Raw genomic sequence first — 21142 nt, 5'->3', positions numbered from 1 at the left:
CAAAAAAGTTGATATTTCTTACCAACTGTAGAACTATTGTTCAATGATTAGTACGGAAAAGTTTTCATATGGGTTGAAAATTATCTATGCAGCATTTAATTTTTAACGATGTCATCTTTATGTAGTCCATCTTGTTCAAAATTTGAAAGGAGCCAAAAGTTATTTATTTTTCCAATAAGTATTATACCTAAATAGAACATTAATCCTTCTTTTACATATCTTATTTATATCTTAAGACATTATTATAAACTATAAAAAATATTAATAAAGCTTTTTTCTAAAGCTACCTTATGGAACAAAAATACACCTATTAAAATTTTCTACTTTACTTTCAGAAAATGAAAAAAAAAGGATGCTCGCTATGAGTCAATCTAGACCAGTGCTTCTTAACTTGTGGGCCGGTCGGACAGAAGAAACACTGCTTCAATATTTTACCTATTTAAATTTCAACCAATTTTTCCACATTTTCAACAAAATCTCAAATCACAACATTTACAAACTGATAATTTTAAAGAAGTAATTAGTAGTGAAAAGTAAAGAATGTTTTCACTTGTCACTAGTGTGATATGATATTGTTTATTTATACAATAATTTTTTTACTAATTAGTTGTTCTTAAAACAATTTCTAGAAATCGACAAAACTTAGAATCTATTAATTTTAGTTTTAAATATTTTATTATTCCTAGTAGGGTTTCTATTTTTTTAAAACGGAATTGAATTATTTTATGTGTGTACATTATTGAGTGTATAATGTTCAGGAGCATCTGCAAGATTATATTTTTTCTGGAAAAAAAATTTAAAAATGGAATTTTTTTTTAAAAAGATTACAACTAATAATTTTTCTGGAAAAAAATTTCAAAAATCCCCAACTATTTACAAAAAATATTATTTTTTGGGAAAAAAAAATTATAATATTAAATTTTTTGGGGAAAAAATTACAAAATCCAGAGTTTTTTTCAAAAAAAAAATATTTTTTTTTTTTAAATTTCAAATATTCAAATTTGCGGAGAAAAATTTCTAAAAAGCGTAGCTATTCACAAAAAAAAATATTTTTTAGAAAAAAATTTGAAAAACTTAATGAAATTTTAAATATTACATTTTCTATTGGGAATAAAAAATTCCATATTTTTTTCTTTTTTTTGGGGGGCACAGACCCTCCCCCTTCGGATGCCCCCTGATGTTGAATTATTCTCCAATAATCATTGACCAGTGATATTGGTGTGATTTATATATATATATATATAAAAGAAGGTTTTTTGACAATAATATCAAAGATGTGCGAAAACCAGTTTAACTTGAGTATTTTTTCTTTCTAAACCTTATAATCTTCTTTAAAAATAGTATACTGACTAAATATTTTTTTATTTTGCACCAAGGAGGTTCATTATTAAATTTTAATCTATTAATGTCCGGGAAACAGTTTGCAAAGATCAAAAAACATATAGGAAGAATAATTCATTAACTTTCCTCGTATAAGAAGCAGAGAAGTTAAAAAATCCATTTTAATTTCATAACGTCAACATAATCTATCTTCTAAATTACGTAGACAAAGATCCATAACAACTCCCCACCTTTAAAAAAAAAAGGAATTTTTGATTTTACTAGAAAATTTGAAATTTAATTAAAATTGTCAAAAAAAATTCTAAAAAGTAATAATTATAATTTTTTTTTTCGAATACAAATGAATTTTTGAGCTTTATTTCACAAAAAAAATCATTTTTGTGAATAACTGTAGATTTTGGAAAAAAAAAATCCTAAAAATTTAATTTTTTGTGAATACTGAAGAGATATGGATTTTGTGAATTTTATTTCGTAAAAATTTAATTTTTACGAAATAGCTACAACTACTATATATTACACCATACAACAGCATATTTGCCCACTGGCTAAAATCCACATTTATTACTGTTATTAAAGCCGTAGAACGCGAAATTGCCTATTAAAACTTTCTATATAGGTTTGGCAACTAAAGTCCTTTTTAAATCTAGTTTTTAAGGTATAGCTACGATTTACATTTAAAAAAAGGTCGATTTTGATTGAATTTTTGTCAATTTAGTTTTTAATATTTATTAGGGAATTTTCATACAATAAGCTGGTTATGTTGCAATGAATACAGATTACAATAACATTCCAAGGAAAAAAAAACTCTTCATGAGTTTTTAAGGGTTAATATACATATACTAATATGAAAAAGTAATTTAGATGTAAGGGGCTTAAAACAAGTTTATAGATGTGGCATATTCAAGATAACTGATTAAATCATAGACATAAACGATTTAACTTTTTTCTCTGGAATATTAATGCAATATATATTCATGCAACCTAACCAGCATTTTTTATTAAATGTCAAACCTTTAGAGGTTGAAAGTTTTAAAATGCCCCATCCGCAGAGGGTGGCTGGATTTTATGTTTTCTTTCCATTAAAAAAAGTCATTTAGTCAAATTCAGGTCCGGCTAAAAAATTACAACAAATAAAATTACTTACCCCTTAATATGATCAATATACCCCTGTAATGCCTATTTTTTAATATACCTGACTCTAAAGTGTATTAAGAATATGTTATTAAATCGTTATATTATCTTATTTTCATAGTGAAGATAAAAATTAACTATTATGACAAAGGAACTAATTAGATATTATTCTATAATTAGCCTACTTTTATCCTTCTTAATCGAAAAATATTAATTATTTACTTTTTCAACTTTCCTTTCTCAAAATATCCACTTTTTGCCTCAAGTCTGCTCTTAAAGGGACTGCAGACCCTCACAACATGAACACAAGATGGCATGACAGTGCATTGCTCCTCAACAACAGGCGAGTGGGTCTTGGCACAGGGTCTACCTTCCACATAGATCAAGATACCCAGATTCTATAATATAGAGGAGCATAGTCAGGGGGTAATAGCTGGCTATTAAAAAATTTGGATGTCCAGTTGGAGGATATCCCAAGGCACTCAACTTCCCTGAAAGTATTTGTATTGGCTTTGTTGGATTGTCCTCGATGAAGTTCCCAATTGCTCCAGAAACTCCTCAGTCCACACTTTGTTCTGTCTCCACTTTACCCATCCATGATCTTCTTCTTCAACTCATAAACAAGTCTTTTCTAGAAGGGGCAATCGCACAAATGGAGGGCACTGGTATTCCGACGCAAGCAAGTCAACAACTCGTTATATCATTGGTTCCATCCCAAACACTTGCTGTTCTCTGATTTGATCAAAACAAATATGATTTGAAAGCTGAAATTTCAAACTTTAAAACTCTGTTCTAAACAAAACCTCAAAAGTTTACTTTTTACCTATCGAAAATTTCTTTTTAAATATCATTCTGCGATGTGCTGACGCACATCGTACATAGACTCCTTCTTTATTCTACTCGTAAAAATCCAGATCTTGTATGTTAATTGATATTATTCTGTATGGTATGTAGTTATAGATTACCTTTTACCCAAGAAGAATCGTGCCATCAAAAAAGTTGAAAGCGTATTTGTTAGAGGAAGAAAAATAACATAGGAATAATAATAAAAAGGAACCCCGAAAAGCCAGACATTTTGGAGGTCACTTCTTTTTCTCTTTCTCCCTTTGATTAGAATAAGAATGATGGTGATTTATGATGATAGCCTCTTCATAAGATCGATTAGTTTTGAATGTTTTTTTTATTAATTTATTTCTTCTTATACAGTAAATAGTGTATATTGTATAGTAGGGAGGAAAGGAAGGAGATGAAGTTGCGTTGAACCCCTCTAAAAATATATTTTTTACTCCTCTGTAAGTAAACTGGGGTTAAACGTTACCCCAAATATGATGAATTTTTAATAAGTTAAATATAACGTCCAAAATTAAGTTATTTAAATTGTGAATATTTTACTTATTATTTCATTCATTTTGCACTCAAAAATATGAATTAAAATAGGTAGTCAAAAAAGTTATTAAATTAATCTTAAAATTATTAAATTTCTATAACAGCCTCCAAACGAGTCTTAAAGACAGAGAATGTCTTCCTGATAGATACTTCAACCATTTTATGCTACGCTACAATAAAGGAAACCTTCCGGTAATCCTTATTCCTGTGGGAGGTTGGACAGGCTCCCCACTACACAATGTTCAATATGCTGTAATTCACATGGATGCAGGCCAAAAATCACATAAATTGAACTCCAGCCAAATTTTGAACTTTGAGCCTTCAAGTTAAGCTAAATGCCTCAAATCTGTCCCCAATTGGTTGGCAATGTTCCTAGCCTTTATTCCCGCACAAAGCAAAATCGGGATATTGTTTAGTTTTATTTGCTTAATGAAATTTATTTTTATGCTGAAAGTTCACTGTGGGGTAAGTTAATTATTTGAAACTGTAATAATACTTAGAATTTAATCTAGCAACGATATTTTAGAAGAAAGTAATTCTAATTAGTTCAATTAAAGAACTAATATTAAATCGGAGAATAGATCATTTAAAAGATATATTGAAAAAAAATATATCTTAATTAACTAACGTCTCAAAGAATTTTTTACAAATATAAAGTCTCTACATGGTATAATTTATCATAATGAACATTCCTTATAATAAGGTTAGTATTGTAAAGTGTCAGTATGTAAAATTTCCTATAGTCAAGTTTATCAAACTTATTGAAATAACTTGTAAAATAATAATTTCAATAAGACATAAGACAGAGTGTGATATAAAATATTTATATATTTGTTCTCAGGTACTTTATACATATGGCAGCAGGAAATAATATACAAAAATATGGAAACATATAACAAAGAGGACCAGGGTACACCCTTTTTGATTACATCTTCCGATGAAGTTGTGAAATAATACTCAATCCTCGAGATGAAATGACCCTACTCAGAAAATTATACAAATATTACCACCTACACCAAGGCAATCAAAATGTTTAGTCATAGTTGTTTTGAAATGTATTTAACAAAATGATCATTATAAAATTTGATGAGAGGAGATAGTATATCCTCATTAAAGAATTTAGTATTTAATATAATTTCCTTAAAAAAAGTATCTTCAAATGTGAAGACTACAAAAAAACATTTTGATTTCCTTGCTCCTCGTAGCTGATCCTAAATTTGGTATTAATAATTGTCTTTTATTTTTAACTTAACATCATTATGAATCTCCAAAAATTGAAACCTAGATCCTTGAGCAATATTATAATAACTTCCTAAATAAGGACATTTCACTTCAATGATTGAGTCTTCTTCCACAAGTCCATCGGGCGATGTAGCCAAAAAGGGATTTTCTGAATCAATGAAGAGTCCACATTTGCTAACAATTTGTTTTATATGATCGGTCGTCGTGATGTCTATCCTTGCTGTAAACTGTTATAAAAATACCTCATATATATAAATTCAAATATAATTAAAATATTTTCCCTCCAATAAGATTATCTAAGTGTGGTTCATCTAAACGTTTGCAAGGGGAGAATAAATGTAAAACACTGTTGTGACTTTAGTTTTTAACCGATTTTAATAAAAATTCAAACAAAAATTAACATAATCGTATAAATTTGACATTTAATCAATAGAATCGCCCTTAGCTCCAATCACCCGTCCTCAGAAACATCTCACTGCCTTCTTGACCATCCCACAGAGTAATGTACGGAATAACCTTCTTCCCCCATTTCACAGAGATCTTGTGCTGCTGTGGGGACCTTCATTGAAAACCTATTCAACATTGCCGAGGCAAAACGTTCATTGTATTCTTAAAATAAAGAAAATCAAACTTGAAGTGAAAACCACCATTTCTGGACATTGGGTGAGACTACGCGATCGACTGAATTATTGTGCTAAACACTAGGGGGCGGAGTAATGAAGGAGTAGTAATTGTCGTTATTATTATTTGCTATACTGCATATAATATTGTCGTATGCGATTTATGGTGTGGCTTAGCCCATGATGCGCCCACTTGTTACTAAATATTATTTCGGTAAAGTTATTATTAATATTGTGTTATCTAGCAACGTAAAATATATCACTTTCCTTGCCATCCCTAATATAATTTCTATATATTTTATTAATACGATCTCTTGTATTTTATTTATGTTATTCTAGGGAGAAGAGTTGACAGTGGACAACCTCCTTGAGAATGAAATAGCAGGATTGAAACAATAAAGTGATGAGTAGATCATTTGAATATTTTAAAATGGAATCACATACAAAATACAATATCGAACAAACCTCCTCTGAGATATGTACATATTCCTTCAATAGATCTTTTTTTTAAATTGTGCATTGAATATTTTTCAATAATATAGGTTATATTATTCCTCATCACTATATAATATGAATAAGTTGAAAGAATGTAAAAAAATGTGTCGTTTTTTATCATTTTTCTTCCTAAAAATGGACATATATTGAGCTCAGAAAAAGACACAGAATCATTAAAAAACACTTTATAATCATAAAAAACACTTTTATATAAGTTTTATCAATCCAAATTGTAAATGAAAAAAATTACTCTGAACGATAATATTACTATAATCCCAATTATTTCAGAATTCAGAGTACTGAAAGAAAAACTGAGATCAGTTTTAGATTCTGCGCTCAAAGATAAATTCAATTATTGTCTTCAAATTGTGTGGCAATCACGTTAATTTTTTCTTCACTCCAAAGTAGTGATTTTATTATCCAGCCAAAATCCTCAAAATTATTGTTACATGAATTTATTTATCAAACGACTAATTTTGTATTCCTTTGAAAAACAAAATAAAGCATATTGATATGATCTCATCTAGGAGAGTTATCTCCACAAGACTTCGTTCTGAAACCAATTTTTTTTTTATCTACATCATCGTATTATAAAATATTTTTAGCTTTAAATGTCATATAGGTTCAATTTGTCATATATTATAAAAAATGGATGTTTTCTTTTTCAACACATTGCACTGCCAGAGGACGCAGTCAAAAAAAAGTAATTGAGGATTTTAATAATAATTTGGATATTATTTTGAACTTGGGTTAGCTATTAAGCCAAAAATAAAGCGTTTGAAATGAATTACTCCTTCAGGATTGGAGAGATCGCTCAAGTGAGGGATAAAATAGAAAATGAAAATAATCTTTTTCGAAAGATTAAAAACCTTAACAAAAAAAAATTTACTCAGTCTAATAAGCAGAATAAAGTAGGGGGAGAGGGAAAACTTGCAATAGGCAAGAGGTCATATTATAGGCATATCGTAGAACTTTCTAGAAGATAAGTGATATGATTATACGTAATTTCCCAAAAAGGAAAAATACAAAAATCTAAATAATGTATGTCAAAGAAAAGAGATGCTCAATTTAAATATTTTAGTATATTAACTAGTAAATCTTTCTAAATCCATTAAGATGTTAATATTAGGTTAAGTAAAAAATTATGAGTGTTTTTGGCTAGATGTTTTAGCGAGCTATATCTTCCGATTAATACATTGAATAAAAAAAACTTAGAATATGCCTAAAGGTTAAGCATACACTTAAAGGTTCAATTATAGTTCTATCTTTGGTGAAGTCAGTTGTGTGTTACAACGTTCCGAAATTGAACTAAAAAAATAGAAAAGGCTATACATTATTCAGTTTCACTACGACTGAAGTCGCCAATGTTCTAGGCACCAAAAGATAAATAGAAATATTTAGGGACCCAATACAGTATCGAATGCGACAGCAATGCAACTATTCACTTCTGGTTTATATGGACGTCGTAAATGAGGCATGCTCTGGTAGGCCAATGATAAAAAATGTCGATAAAATAATAGAAATCATCGAGTTGGACTTGCATGTCAGTACTTATTCCATTGCCTAGAAAAAGTAGATTAGTCAGAAAATTGTTCAGAAACATTTGCATAAGGGAGGCTTTAAGAAGAAGCCGGATGTAAGGGTACTACAAGAATTGACACAAAATAACCTTTTGGATTGTATGGATGTTTGCGACTCATTGCTCAAACGTAACGAAATCGATCCATGTTTGAAGCGTATGGTAACTGTCGATAAAAAATAGGTCATGTACGAGAACAACCCACGAAACAATTGTGGTAAAAGCACGGAAAAGCTGCTCAAAAGATTGCCAAACATAATTAACGGCCAAGAAGGTTATGCTCTCTGTTTGGAAAGAAATAATCCCCTATGAGCTGCTCCAACTGACCCTATTGAAGCATGAAATTGACCAATGACTCAACATTGATAATTTAAGTAATTTAATTGATACTCAATAGTAAGAGAATAAAACATATCGTACTCATTATTAAAGGTATCAGAAGATATATAAGTATAATACATAAATAGTATAAAGTAAACGAGTAGGAACAGGTTTAAAGACATCAGCTCCCATTAATTCTTCGATGAGGGAAGAGTTGGTTAATGTGTCTTCACTTCCTTTGACCATCGATCAAGACTGACCAAATACAAGCTCCAACTCTACAAATTGTCTCCCCGGTGATCAATTCTATCGATTAGGGGAGAGAGAACCGTACCCAGTCCGATGGGAGAGGCATCCATAGAGAGAAATAAAGGTAGGGTAGGATCATAGTGGGCAAGGAGAGTCCTATTAGAAACAGCTTGCTTAACTTTAGAGAAGCTCATCTCAGCCTGTACAGACCAATTGAAAGGTAGGGGTCTAGACCAAGTCACCAAACTACGGCCCATGGTCCAGATCAGGCCTGCGACGGAAGTTCATCCGGCCCGCCGACCGTATTTGAATTTGATTGATAAAACTAGAAATATATATTCAATGTATATGTAGTATCTGAGGGAGCAAGATTCATTTCCTCCATCTTTATTTGGGTATCTCACCATTATGCATCTTTCCCATTCTTTCTTTTTCGGATCCTTTTTTCTTCATCCTTCATTATGGCTACTAAAAAAAAGTGGACGTCGAGTGTCGTGTTTTCAATGCAAAGTGGGGAGTAACGTATTTCTTTATAGAATCAAAGGACCAGAATGCTAGTTGCGTAATTTGAAGCGAAAGTGAAGACAAAACATATATCAACATATTTAAAGTTTTCTCGAAAGTTACGCTCTGAGAAATATGAGTCCATGAATAGGGTTTTCGAAACCTCAAAGAAACTTCTTCACGAGAAAGTTTGTTGAAAAGGAATCTGTCAATTTGGACTTTCAGATAACGCAAGAGTTGGCAGAATGCATGGAACAACAACTGGAAAGGACATTTTCATTGAAGCTCAAAAACTTTGCAAGACCATAGCCTTCAGTGGAATCAGCTTCGAGGTGTCAGAGTAGATGGAGAAACAAATATGACTCGAGTGTGGAAGGACTTGTGAGCTTAGTTCTTTCGTTCTGGCTTGTAAGTATTGAGCAGAACGATTAAGCGGCCCGCACATGTCATTCTTTCAGTTATCAGACCCACAGTCAAAAAGTTTGACCTCCTCTGGTATAGCCAGAGGTGACGTGATGGAGGAGAAATTTTGGAGGAACGGACCATAGAATTAGACCAGGCCAGTGTAGGAGTAGTAAGTCAAGTATGGGACGAACAAGTTCCAGATCCAGAGATTATCCCCTCTCAGAAACTTTGAGTCCTAGGTAGGACACTTTTCTTCCAGTTCAACCGAGCACCAGCAGCACTTTGTTGACACGACGAAGGATAGATAGATGCTCCGACAGGGTCTTTGAGAATATTAGTAAGTCGTTAGTACTTTTGATAGAAATTCTTGACGTTGAATGTGATAAAGAGCATCATTTTGATCGTTTTTTATTTTGGTCAAACTTTTTAGTGCATGACAAAACAACTAGTTTCTGAAGTAAATGATAATATTCAAAAAGAAATAAAAATTAATCATATTAAAATAAAACCTAATGAGCAAAAAAAGATTCAATAGTCATCGAACGTTAGGAATTAAAAGGATGATTTTATTTCGTTAGGAATATTGGCAATGCTCTTCAACCTTTATTGTCTAATTGTATTGTACACTATTATTATTAATATTGAATAATTCACTAGATTCTACTCTTATTTCAAACAATCTACCTATCATTGAAGTAAAAAATAAAATAACACCCCATACCGCATCTCCTCCCCTATGCCTTCTCTTCCTTTAACGTAAGTATTCATTGGTGGTATAATTGATTTATATGTAGCTTGTCACGGCCGTTACCTTTATTGTATTACGTAACATTAGAAAAAAAAAAAGAGGAATCAAAGGAACATAATGTTAACTTGGATAACATGCTTTTACAGGGATATCATGTTATAAGGACGTTAACTGCAGATGTAATAAATCCGTATAGAGTCTCCGAAATTACAGAGGCAGAGACCAGGAAGAAAATCGAAGTTGAGAACAATCATAGTAAGCAGTTTAAGTACCTGAAAGATAAGAATGTTTTCTCTTTACCTCGAGTGGAAAAAATCATTTTGGGCAATAAAGTTCTGGAGAGGACGGAAGATATTTTAGGATACTTTCATGATAATTTTGAGAGAATACTAGGAGGGAGGCTTGATAACTTTCCAAGAAGGAGAGTAATTCGGAATTTTAGTGTGTTTTCGGAGAAATATATAATAAAATATATAAGCAAACATTTCAAAACAGATAAGCTATTGGTCAGATGGTATTAGCGGAAAGACTTTTGTTTCGACAAAGAAAGAAATATCTCCCTATCTCCTCCTTTTGGGAAAATACATGGAAAAATCGCGACGGTTACTAGAGGAAGAATAGTCCTATTACCGAAAAAGGGCAACGACACCGATTTCAACCATTGGAGGTCAATAACAATATTAAATGTTGCATATAGGATTCTAGCAGGTGTACTATCAAAACAAATTGACCCTATTTCGAACGCAAACCTTGGTAATGAGCAAAAGAGTTTTTTAAAAGGAAGAAGAATATCAGATATTCCATGGAATACCCTATTCGCAATTGAAGCAGTGTCGGAAAGAGGATCATATGGACTTTTCCAAAGCTTTTGACTCTATAAAACATAAACATGTCATGAGTGCTGTTAAAAAACTTCTGCCAAATAAATATTTCAATTCAGTAAGAGCTATATTGTATAATGGGAAATCGATTGTCACGTTAGGCAATATGAAGGAATGGAGATCAAAATAAAGAAACTGTCGTCAGGGCTTCCCCGTATCACCGCTACTTCTTCATTGCTGCTCTTAACGAACTTACGGAAACAATCCAACATAAATACAGGGATTTTGGAGTAAGTTTTGGACAACAGAAGCATGTCATCAACCTTTACGCTGATGACTACTTTAATGATTGAGGCAAACTCAGAAAAACAATTAAAAAAGAGGATTGAAATTATATTGAATTATTTCGATATTTTTGAGGTCAGAACTGGTCTCATAATAAACAAGTAGAAGAAGATTTATATTCTTCCGTTGGGTTCATAGAGGCCATTGGAAAAATTGCATGTGGGGGGCTGTTTTACTAATGAAAGAGCTGTAATACTTGGATTAAAATGGAGTTTCTAACAAAAATTGGTCCAAATTGAAGGGACACATTTTGATAAAAATGCATGATTGGAGACATTTGACCCTCCAAAAACGTATTGATCTGCACAATACCCAAGTAGTTCCTATTGTTTTATATAAGGCGGCATCAAATCCAAGATTGGGGGAATTAATTTTAAATGAAGAAAATTGTTGGTTAGAAAAACTTTTTCACCGTAGATATATCCCTCCTCTCAAACGACTGAAGGAGTATCTAGGTGGAGGCCTAGTTTTGTTGGAAAAAGTTGTGCCAAAAATGTATAAAAATATATTCATTGATCTCACAAAAAGTCAAGATGCTAAATGAAAAGGATATATGTCTTCAAAGGGAGGTCTTAAGTGGATCTTGTTTGGTACAAATTTATCAAACAATCATATTAGGGATATATCAAAATCATTGTCTATAGCGGGGGGGAATTATGTGGAGAGGTTCTCCAGTGTACGACTCGAGTTCCACAGTAGGCATCATCCACCAAAAAAATTAAAAGAAGTACTTCTTCAAGCAACAAGAAGATGCAGCAATTTTGGAGAGGGAAGCGGTGGAGATAAATATTATCTCTGTCCATAACGCGTTCTCAGACAATAGTTTCTCAAAGGGGAAGTTACTATATCCGTTAATAAGAAGCTCAAAGCGGAACCAAGTCCCTGCACCATGGCCAGTGAAACTTAAATATAGAGAAATTGTATTAGAGGAACCAATTAAGGTGGACAAAGAATATATTAGACTACTAAAATTCCCACCAATCTGGATCAAAAGAATACTAAGATCCACATGTGGGATCTTGGACAGTCGTAAATTTACAGCTCAGTTACAGATCTCAGCAGGATGTATCTCCTTCTATGAACCGTGTAAAGACTGTGGGAAAATGTTTAATTCGGTCAGCCATGCATTTGCTGTGTGCCCTGTCTGGAAATACTTTGACTATTTGTATCTGTAAATATGAAGGGTCTCATAAATACAAAGTCAAGTTATCAATCGGATTTTGGATTATCTATGAGAAGGAATTCGCCTCCAAAAACTAAGGCACTATACTATGGACTTCTAAATTCCTAGGGATATATTGGCAAAAAACTCACTTTGAGAGAGCCGATCAAAATAGAAGATTCAGAGGCATTTTAATAGATGTCACAGCAAGATACCTTTCTTTTAATATCAAAATACCAAGAGTATATGGAAAGTTAAAAGATTTTGCCTCTGACTTAGTGAGATTCATACCCTCTGAATCAGAACGTCACCTGAAAAATTTAAAACATATTGTGAATATTTTAAGAAAACATCATCGCCTCTCAGATAAGCTATAGCTGTGGAAATTTTTATTATTGTAATTTTTATTATAACTTTATCGTTTTCCTAATATTTGTGTCCATTTTTTCAATATTTTTGTTACTTCTTTTCATTTTTATTTTACTTCCAATATTGTTAAATGAACACTTTATTCTTTTATAGATTTTTCTAAATTGAGACGTAAAAAATAATAATAATAACGGATGAGTTGGTCTATACCTGGAGGTATAATTTTAAACTAAAATGTTTATTTATATTGTTATAATGCAATTCTTCTAGGTATTTTATTTCATTATTAATTGTATTAAAATGTAATAGTTAATTTAAAAAAAGACCACAAAAAAAAAACGAACGGCATTTTTCATATTTGCGAAATTATCTGTTGTGACACAATTAATAACTTTTTCTCGTTTACCAAGGCTCAAGAATGCTCGTTGCAATAAAAATTTTGATGTTGAAAGAAAGTACGACTCTCCAGGAAAGAAAAACAGTTAATAGAATTTTGTTTTAGGATTGGACAATTTTCTTCAACATTAGCTAGAATAGAATGTGCAGTCAAACTTATATAGGCATGACTATTAGCCTATATTTGTCCATAGAACGGATGTTAAACAATCAGATTCGGATTAAAATTTCTGATTTAACTCCAGCATGATCCTATTCATATAGCTTAGTGTATATCTTGGTTCATGATTGCCTCTCTTGAAGAAACCTCACACAATCGATCCAATGAATAAATAAAATTCGCAAACTTTCACACTCGATCATATAAGTGTTATGTATTTAATATGTCCTTTCTGGTTTTTATCTTCCTGTATAATCGTTTATGTATTTAAGTACTGAGTTTTGTGTATTATAAATAGTGTCGTCTTATGTAAATATATTTAGAGTAGATTTAGAAGACACATGGTATAAACAGTGTGTAGTTTCATTCCTCCACGCCATTTCTTCCTCTCATCTCTCCCGGTCATCCTGGATATCTCCACCTTATAAAGAAGTTTGACTCTCTCGTTCGTCAAGACGCAACATTGGCGACGAGGATGGGATCAGGATCACGTGACCTCCCTGCTGTGGGATCATCGGCGAAGCTAGCCCTTTTGGAGTTGGGTAGCCCTTTTTCGTCGATAGGGAGAACGCTCGTTCGTTTACGGAAGGCGGAGCAATATGGACTGTGCCTATGTTTGGGCCTCGTGGAGGAAGGAAGAGAACCTTGGTCACTTTCAAGAAGTGAAGTGTGTGTCCGGGTCCGGGACCACATAATTAACAATGGATTTATTCCTACACAATTTTGGTTCTCCTCTGTTCCTACTCTCCCGTTCACATCATTGGTTGATGGATGTGGAACGGTCTCTCTTGTGGATCATCCCGAGTTGGATGAGGGTACATCGAGCAAGATGTCTCCCAGGGACGAGCAGGGTGCTCGGGTCCTTAAAACCTCGACAAGGGTGAGTGTTGTTTCTCCCAGGGACGAGCAGGGTGCTCGGGTCCTTAAAACTTCAACAAGGGTGAATGTTATTTCTCCCAGGGACGAGCAAGGTGCTCGGGTCCTTGAAACCTTTATGAGGAGTATTGTTCTCCTTTCTCCGGTGCGCGTGCTGAGAGCACGGCACGTCTATGGAGATAAACTTTTAAAATACAAGGAAGAATGCTTTGTCCTCGCCTGGACATGGATGGAGCGGATCTATAGGCTGCTGTTCATGGAGAGGAACCTGTTTAAGCACCGCCATGGATTTGGTGCTTGGGGGGTGATGTTATGTATTTAATATGTCCTTTCTGGTTTTTATCTTCCTGTATAATCGTTTATGTATTTAAGTACTGAGTTTTGTGTATTATAAATAGTGTCGTCTTATGTAAATATATTTAGAGTATAGTTAGAATACACATGAGCATATAATCAGTGTGTAGTTTCATTCCTCCACGTCCTTCTTCCTCTCATCTCTCCCGGTCATCCTGGATCTCTCCTATTATAAATAAGCTTGCGTCTCTCCCTCGTCAAGACGCAACAATAAGACATTCTCAAGTATTTTGTAATCATTGTCGCGAATTTTAAGTCGAGTTCTTCTTTCTTCTTTTTTTGGATGATTGATATTAGGCCATTGAAGAATCGTCTTCAATGAAGGCTGGTTTTGATTTTTTTTTAATTTTATCCATATAAGACCAAAAATATTTCATCATGGTTGATGTTGAACCTCCATTAATCCGGTACGATTTGATATATTTACTTCACCATTCATAACCGTAGGATCAGGAGGTTACAACATGATTCCACTCGTACTTGAGTCAGAAAATAATAAAACAAACTAATGTGCAAGGAAACGGATTCTTATACTTATACAACTTATTACGCATTACTCAACTGATTTGCTTTTATAATCGAAAGAATAAATTTAGATATACTGTATTTGTTCTAGAACAAAAAAAAATTATTACTTTGTGTATTTATCACAATCAATAAATAATGAAAAGCCATGATGTATCAAGGAAAAGAGGGAATCGACAGCTGAGAACAAATACGTAGGGTATTTTGGTGATAGCGAGGTAACGCCGCACTAGATGTACAAAAATATATATTTAACCTATTTTTTGCAGTTTTTTTTTTAAACTAGCTGATTTTTAGTCGTTTTTTGAGATAAATATAGCTTATTTTCCTTCCCCCCACCTGGCCTCACTGCTCTCAAGTATGGAGATGAATACCAGAGATTCAAGTAATATTAAATGGCGGTATGTTTAAAAAAAAGAACGAAAATGAACATGGTAATCCTGACAATTTGAGTAATGTTTGGGAGGAAAGTAGCTTTTATGTCATGACGTTTAATCAAATTAGTTGTGAGTAGCTATTAGGTGAAGGAAATAAACAATAATCCCACTCTGTATGTTGCAATGATACCAATTACAGGGATGTCAATCCTCTAATCCTTAGAGCTACTCCAAGGTTAGACCATCATGTAATCGGGCTTGCTAGAATTATCAATTTGATGGATCGTACCGACTGCTGAACAAGATAGGAAGATTTTGACAAAACACGAAACCACTCATACTCTATGACGTCATTAATTGTAGAATTTTCAATTTAATGTATCGTACCAACTGTTGGACAAGAAAAACAGATTTTGAGAAAACACACAACAACTCATACATTATGACGTCAATATTAAAAATATTCATATTATATTCATATGTTCCCTTTCAAGAAAATCGATTAATGATAAAATCTTTGCTAAATAAGAAAATATTTTCAGGTGGCAATTACAAAAAGAGTACAATTTTAAAATGTTCTATTTTATGAACCCCTGATGATGACATAGGTATAAAAGAAAATAATACAATCCCCGGTATGTTTATAAAAGAGTCAGTCACCCCTAGAATTACAATAATTTTTAGAAGGAGAGCAACATAGCTGTCATGACGTATTATTAAATTAGCTCATCAATTAAATGATAAATATCCTGTCAACATTGAACGGATCCACAAATGTTCTTCTCACAACAACAGAAACAATAAATATTATTTTATGCAAGTTCCTTTTTAAGAAAAGTAAAGGCATAAATCATTATTATTCTTTCTACAACACAAAGATTATATTTGGTTGTTTTGGTTGGTCGATTGGTTATCATCATAGATGAAAAATATACTATCATGAAAGAGGGTCCGGTTTTTGTAGTTGCACCTCTCTTTCGAATGGATGATTTTTTTATTTATTTAGATTTCTAAATTTGATTGGTCTTCACACAGACACTGACTCATAAGACTATGGATGAGTCTCTCTACACTTGAGCCAAAGATTGACTCACTTCACAAATAATACGTGTTAGCACATTTGAATGAACATATGTAATTATATTTATTCATGCATAACATAACTCAAACACAGATTTGATTCATTCGTATCTGGAGAAGAAAAGAATGAGTATTTTGATTCAAGGCTTAGTTTTCTATATTCTACTAGAAATAGTCACGCCTTTTCAGCTAAACATAATTCACATCAATGATATCCACGTTCGTATGGAAGAGATTGACTCTCGTGGTGAAACTTGCTCCGCTTCTTCTTCGAGATGCTTTGGTGGTCTTGCAAGGGTGAAATATTTAGCGGATAATATGAAAAGATCCCTTCATAATCCGCTTTTTCTGAATGGAGGGGATTTCTATCAGGGAACGAATTGGTACTCCTTCTATAAATGGAAGGCAGTGACGCATTTCAGTAATCAATTGGGATTTGATGCAATGGCTCTTGGGAATCACGAATTTGATGATGGAAATAAGGGACTCAAACCCTTCTTGGAGGGGGCCAAATTTCCAATTATTTGCGCAAACATAGATGCTTCTAAAGATCCCATTCTACGAAATAAATTTCAAAAATCTATAACAATCAATGTTGGTGGTAAAAGAATTGGAATCGTTGGCTATGTTACACTACGAACTGAGGTTAGTTCTTTTAACTTTTTTTATCTTTCATGCACAGAATCATCCAACTTAAATCATTATAGTACACCTCACAACCCGACGACACACTTGTATTCACAGAGGAAGTAGAGGCTATAACTAAAGAGGCAAAGAATTTGAAGGGAAAAGGAGTGGATATCATCATTGCTCTGGGCCATTCTGGATATGACAAAGACCAAGAAATAGCTCGCAAAATTCCAGAGATTGATGTCGTTGTCGGAGGTCACTCTCATTCCTTCCTATACCACACAAACAACGGAGCTTCCCAATCCGGGGATTATATAGAGGGTGACTATCCGACAATGGTCAGACAGCCAAGCGGGAAGCAAGTCCCTGTTGTACAAGCGTTTGCTTTTACAAAATATCTGGGCAAATTAACAGTGAATTTTGATATAAACAATAGAGTCACATCCGCGTATGGAAATCCCGTACTCCTTGACCAAAATGTTCGTGAAGATGTGGGTATGAAATCTGAATTAAAAGAATGGAAAAAGAGCATTACAGCCTTTGAAAAATCCGTGGTGGGAGTGGCAAGTGTGGACTTGATCCCTTCACAGAGTCGAGAAAGCAACTTGGGAAACGTTGTGACAGATTCCATGTTGTACGGAGTAAGTACATATCTTTACTTATATATGCAAAATAATTCCTAGCTATATGACATTTACTAGCTGAGAAGCAAATATGACGTTCGTCTTGCCATTTTTAATTCTGGATCCTTGAGAAGTACCATTAATGCCGGAAGAGTGACACAGGGAGACATTTTAAAAGTAATCCCTTATGGTAATCCCAATTACATTGTGAAACTCTCTGGACGCTCACTCATCAATATTTTTGAACTATGGGTCAACGGAGGAAGGGGATTTCTGCAAGTCTCTGGATTCAAGGTCTTTATCGATAAGACAAGACGGGGGGGTTTCCTTGTCAAAGTTCTATCTGTTTCCAGACACAATCCACGAATGTATTGTCCATTGAAGAAGTACAAGCTCTACCCTGTTGCGATCCCCAGCTACATTGCAGGTGGAGGAGAGAGGTATTCCATCATTCCTAAAAAGGAACATGGCATAAAAAAAGGTAGCTATGCCACCAATACTAATGGATAGTGATGCATTAAACATGTCTTGACGGTATGTAAAACTAAAAAAATAAAAATGAGGGGGGTAATACTGAGAATCTGAATAATGTTTGGGAGGCGAGCAGATTGGCAGTACTGCAAGCAGCTTGCCTTACTTTTTACAATAAACAAGGATATAGTGTGTTTTGCTACCAGTAGTTTTAATTAATTTTCATACGTTGACTCTAATATGATCTAAAGCAGCTGACTACGTATTAAGAACTTAAAAAAAGTATTAATTTATATATATCAAGGATCTTCATTTCATACTCAGTCATAGATAGCTAAGAATATCAATACACAGTATGTAGTAACTATTCTCTAAATAATAATTAATAGTTGGCAACAAGAAAAACACAGAAAACTAGCTATCATATGTTTGGGGTTTTTTTCTTTTCTTTATTTTTTCAAATTTTACTCTCCCTCTTGACAATCGAGGTTGAGAGTAGATAAAAAAGGTAGTCGTGGAAGAAATAAATACAAATTCTTCTACTACTTGTATGGTAAGGATATATAGGCTGGAATTTCTCCCATGTCTATACTCAATTCTACTTCGAGTCTCAAAAAGTCCTTGTACGCATATAACTTTAGCAAAAAACCTCATTATTTCTCGTGTGTGGATATGCATTTATTATTACTCAATACTTAGATATACTTTCCTCAAGAATTAAATAAGACCTTTGGAAAAGTTGAGGTTGACAACTCGAAAAGCCGCTCCCGTAATCCAGGACATGTTATATTAATATAACCCTTCTAAACACAGAGTAACATTTATTCTTCTCACAGCTAATCTAATAAAAGTGTCTAAGCCGCTCTCTTCCCAAACATTTTTCAAATTGTGAGGATACCCAAATTCATTTTCGATTTATTTTATTGCTACGTACTGGCAGGAAGGGTTTTATGCATCACTGCTAATGGGGATTACTACATTCATATTAATTACTAATAATTATTTTAGACACGCAAACTGATCAGGAGCTACTAGCAAATTATTTTAAGGCAAAGTCTCCAATATCAATGTCTAAACGGGATGGCCGGATCCTTATACACCATTTCCGATCGGCCTCGAATGAATTCCGCAGTAACCCCTACTGGAAAACCTTATATGATAATTGGAACAACTGCGCCATCTATCCCAGTTAAACTTTTTACACATGATTTTGAAGGCAAACGTTATAAGACAGCTAAACAGGACCATCATTATTATATATATATATATTTATTGTCGTAATTAAAATTATCTAATTTGGACAGAAAGAGTAGAATTTAAAAAAGATAAAATCAAATACAAAATTACATCCGTTAGTATAAAAAATATTGAATTAACTTCTTTTAATCATAAGAATAGTGTCTAAGACGATTGCCAAGTTTTAGAAAAATATAATTGTAATAATAATAACGAATTATAAAAATACATAAAGATGGATGATGAAAATACATCAGCAGTAAAAACAATCGGCATAAGAACAATAGTAACTGTCTTCAGTATTATTTAAATGCATACGTAGCTTAATGAGTAAGTATTCATAAAAAAAGCCTGAGGTTATTAAATATAACAATTACTCCCAATGAGAGTTAACACTTAATTTAGAATTCTTTAGACCTATGAGAGTCATAATAAAATGATAAAAATTAATTTTGTTTCACAAGAATAATAAGATTTTATTTAACATAATAGAAATTGGATTCGTACAGCTAATTTACCATTTTACCTGAAGTCAGATCTTCTTTTTGATTTTAGGGGAAGTTTTGAATGTTCTTCACAGTTTTCAGTAGTTTAGGTAGAATAAAGTTGTTGTTTTTTTATTGACATCACTATTGGCAAATGTGTCGAACCACATTAAAGTTTTATACCAAGCAGCGAAACGAGCACGAATAATAATTTCAATAAACAAGGGGAAAATGTCTTGGTAAGAATTTAAATTTTTTTTTATTCGCCAGGGGCAGTATTTTGCTATTATTTCTACCTTCAAGAAAATAACAACTCTAGTTATAAACTAGAATATATTCGTGCATTGATAAAGAATAGCTAGATTTGAGTCAAGAGTGTAGAAAATATTCTATTTTAGTATTAATAAATAACTATATTTTAGTCACCTGTAGTCCTGGGTCCACTTGCCCTCTTATCCGTCCAAAAAAACGAGCATTCCCTTTGCACACCAGGATTGAGCTGTCCCAACTTCCGATTTAACCTCATGAATTTACATCAATTACTCCACCTCCGGAGAGACCCAAACAAATTATTACACAAAGGATTTAAAAATGCAGCCTTGAATTTTGAAGCCTTGCGAAAAAGAAAAAAAAGCTCAATTCATCCTCATCAAGGACCTCCTGGTGAATTTTAGAATGAAACTACTCCGAAACATTGAGACCATCTTTGCTTATGTTGCAATTGTTGTCATCCAACAGTGGGAAGCAAAGCCACACAGTGCTTGTAGGGGTCAGTTGACTATCAGAGTTCTTCTCTAAAATTACTCTTGATATGGTCAAAAGGCTCATCCGCTCCCATGAAGGACAAGTTGCAGAGCTTTCTATGCACACCTTTCTCGGATGACTCCCATCATCTCACATAATTTATACATACCTTTTCAAAAATGAGTATCCCTAAAAAACCATTTCATATTTTGTATTTTTGACTTCAGATTTGAATTTTACATAAAATTTTGGTTTATAAAACATGTATTACTTATAAGAATTCGATACTTGATATTTTCCCAATTTTGGCAGTGAAATCGAGGTCGAATCTTAAACCATGTCTACAGCAAACAAGTTGGGAAGAAGGAATAAAGATTTAAGCATAATTTATATACTTAATTTATTATGGAATATATATTCTTCATCTGAGATAATCTCTAAAAACTTAATAAATTCCCTAATTCAAT

The 21142-nt window shown here is 32.9% G+C and overlaps 2 protein-coding genes and 1 long non-coding RNA gene across 6 annotated transcripts in view; 2 read left to right on the top strand and 1 right to left on the bottom strand.

The window, feature by feature from the left end:
• The window catches only part of LOC121124713 (far upstream element-binding protein 3), a 58725-nt gene that overhangs the window by 27746 nt on the left and 9837 nt on the right, over window positions 1–21142 (bottom strand). For all 3 annotated transcript variants that reach the window (XR_011781947.1, XR_011781946.1, XR_011781938.1), the window contains exon 9: window positions 23–187. The gene's annotated coding sequence lies outside the window, so the exon portion shown is untranslated. The remainder of the gene's footprint in view (window positions 1–22; window positions 188–21142) is intronic.
• LOC139906432 (uncharacterized) lies at window positions 14057–14474 on the top strand. The gene is made up of 2 exons (XR_011781949.1): window positions 14057–14185; window positions 14246–14474. It is a non-coding gene; the product is annotated as an uncharacterized lncRNA (long non-coding RNA).
• Window positions 14778–19715, top strand: LOC121124714 (snake venom 5'-nucleotidase). Of its 2 annotated transcripts, none has more exons than XR_011781948.1 (4): window positions 14778–17131; window positions 17194–17757; window positions 17818–18492; window positions 18611–19715. XR_011781948.1 is itself a non-coding variant. In XM_040719899.2 (4 exons), exons 1-4 carry the CDS (start codon window positions 16613–16615, stop codon window positions 19401–19403), a joined length of 1671 nt encoding a protein of 556 aa, XP_040575833.1. In that variant the 5' UTR covers window positions 14778–16612; the 3' UTR covers window positions 19404–19715. The 2 variants fall into 2 exon arrangements, 1 of the variants encoding a protein (XP_040575833.1); XM_040719899.2 differs by having other exon boundaries at window positions 17818–18220; window positions 19219–19715.

This window comes from Lepeophtheirus salmonis, chromosome 9 (genome assembly GCF_016086655.4).
Source record: "Lepeophtheirus salmonis chromosome 9, UVic_Lsal_1.4, whole genome shotgun sequence".
Taxonomy (NCBI): domain Eukaryota; kingdom Metazoa; phylum Arthropoda; class Copepoda; order Siphonostomatoida; family Caligidae; genus Lepeophtheirus; species Lepeophtheirus salmonis.
Note: the sequence above shows the minus strand (reverse complement) of the source record. Positions and strands in the feature narration are given on the sequence as shown.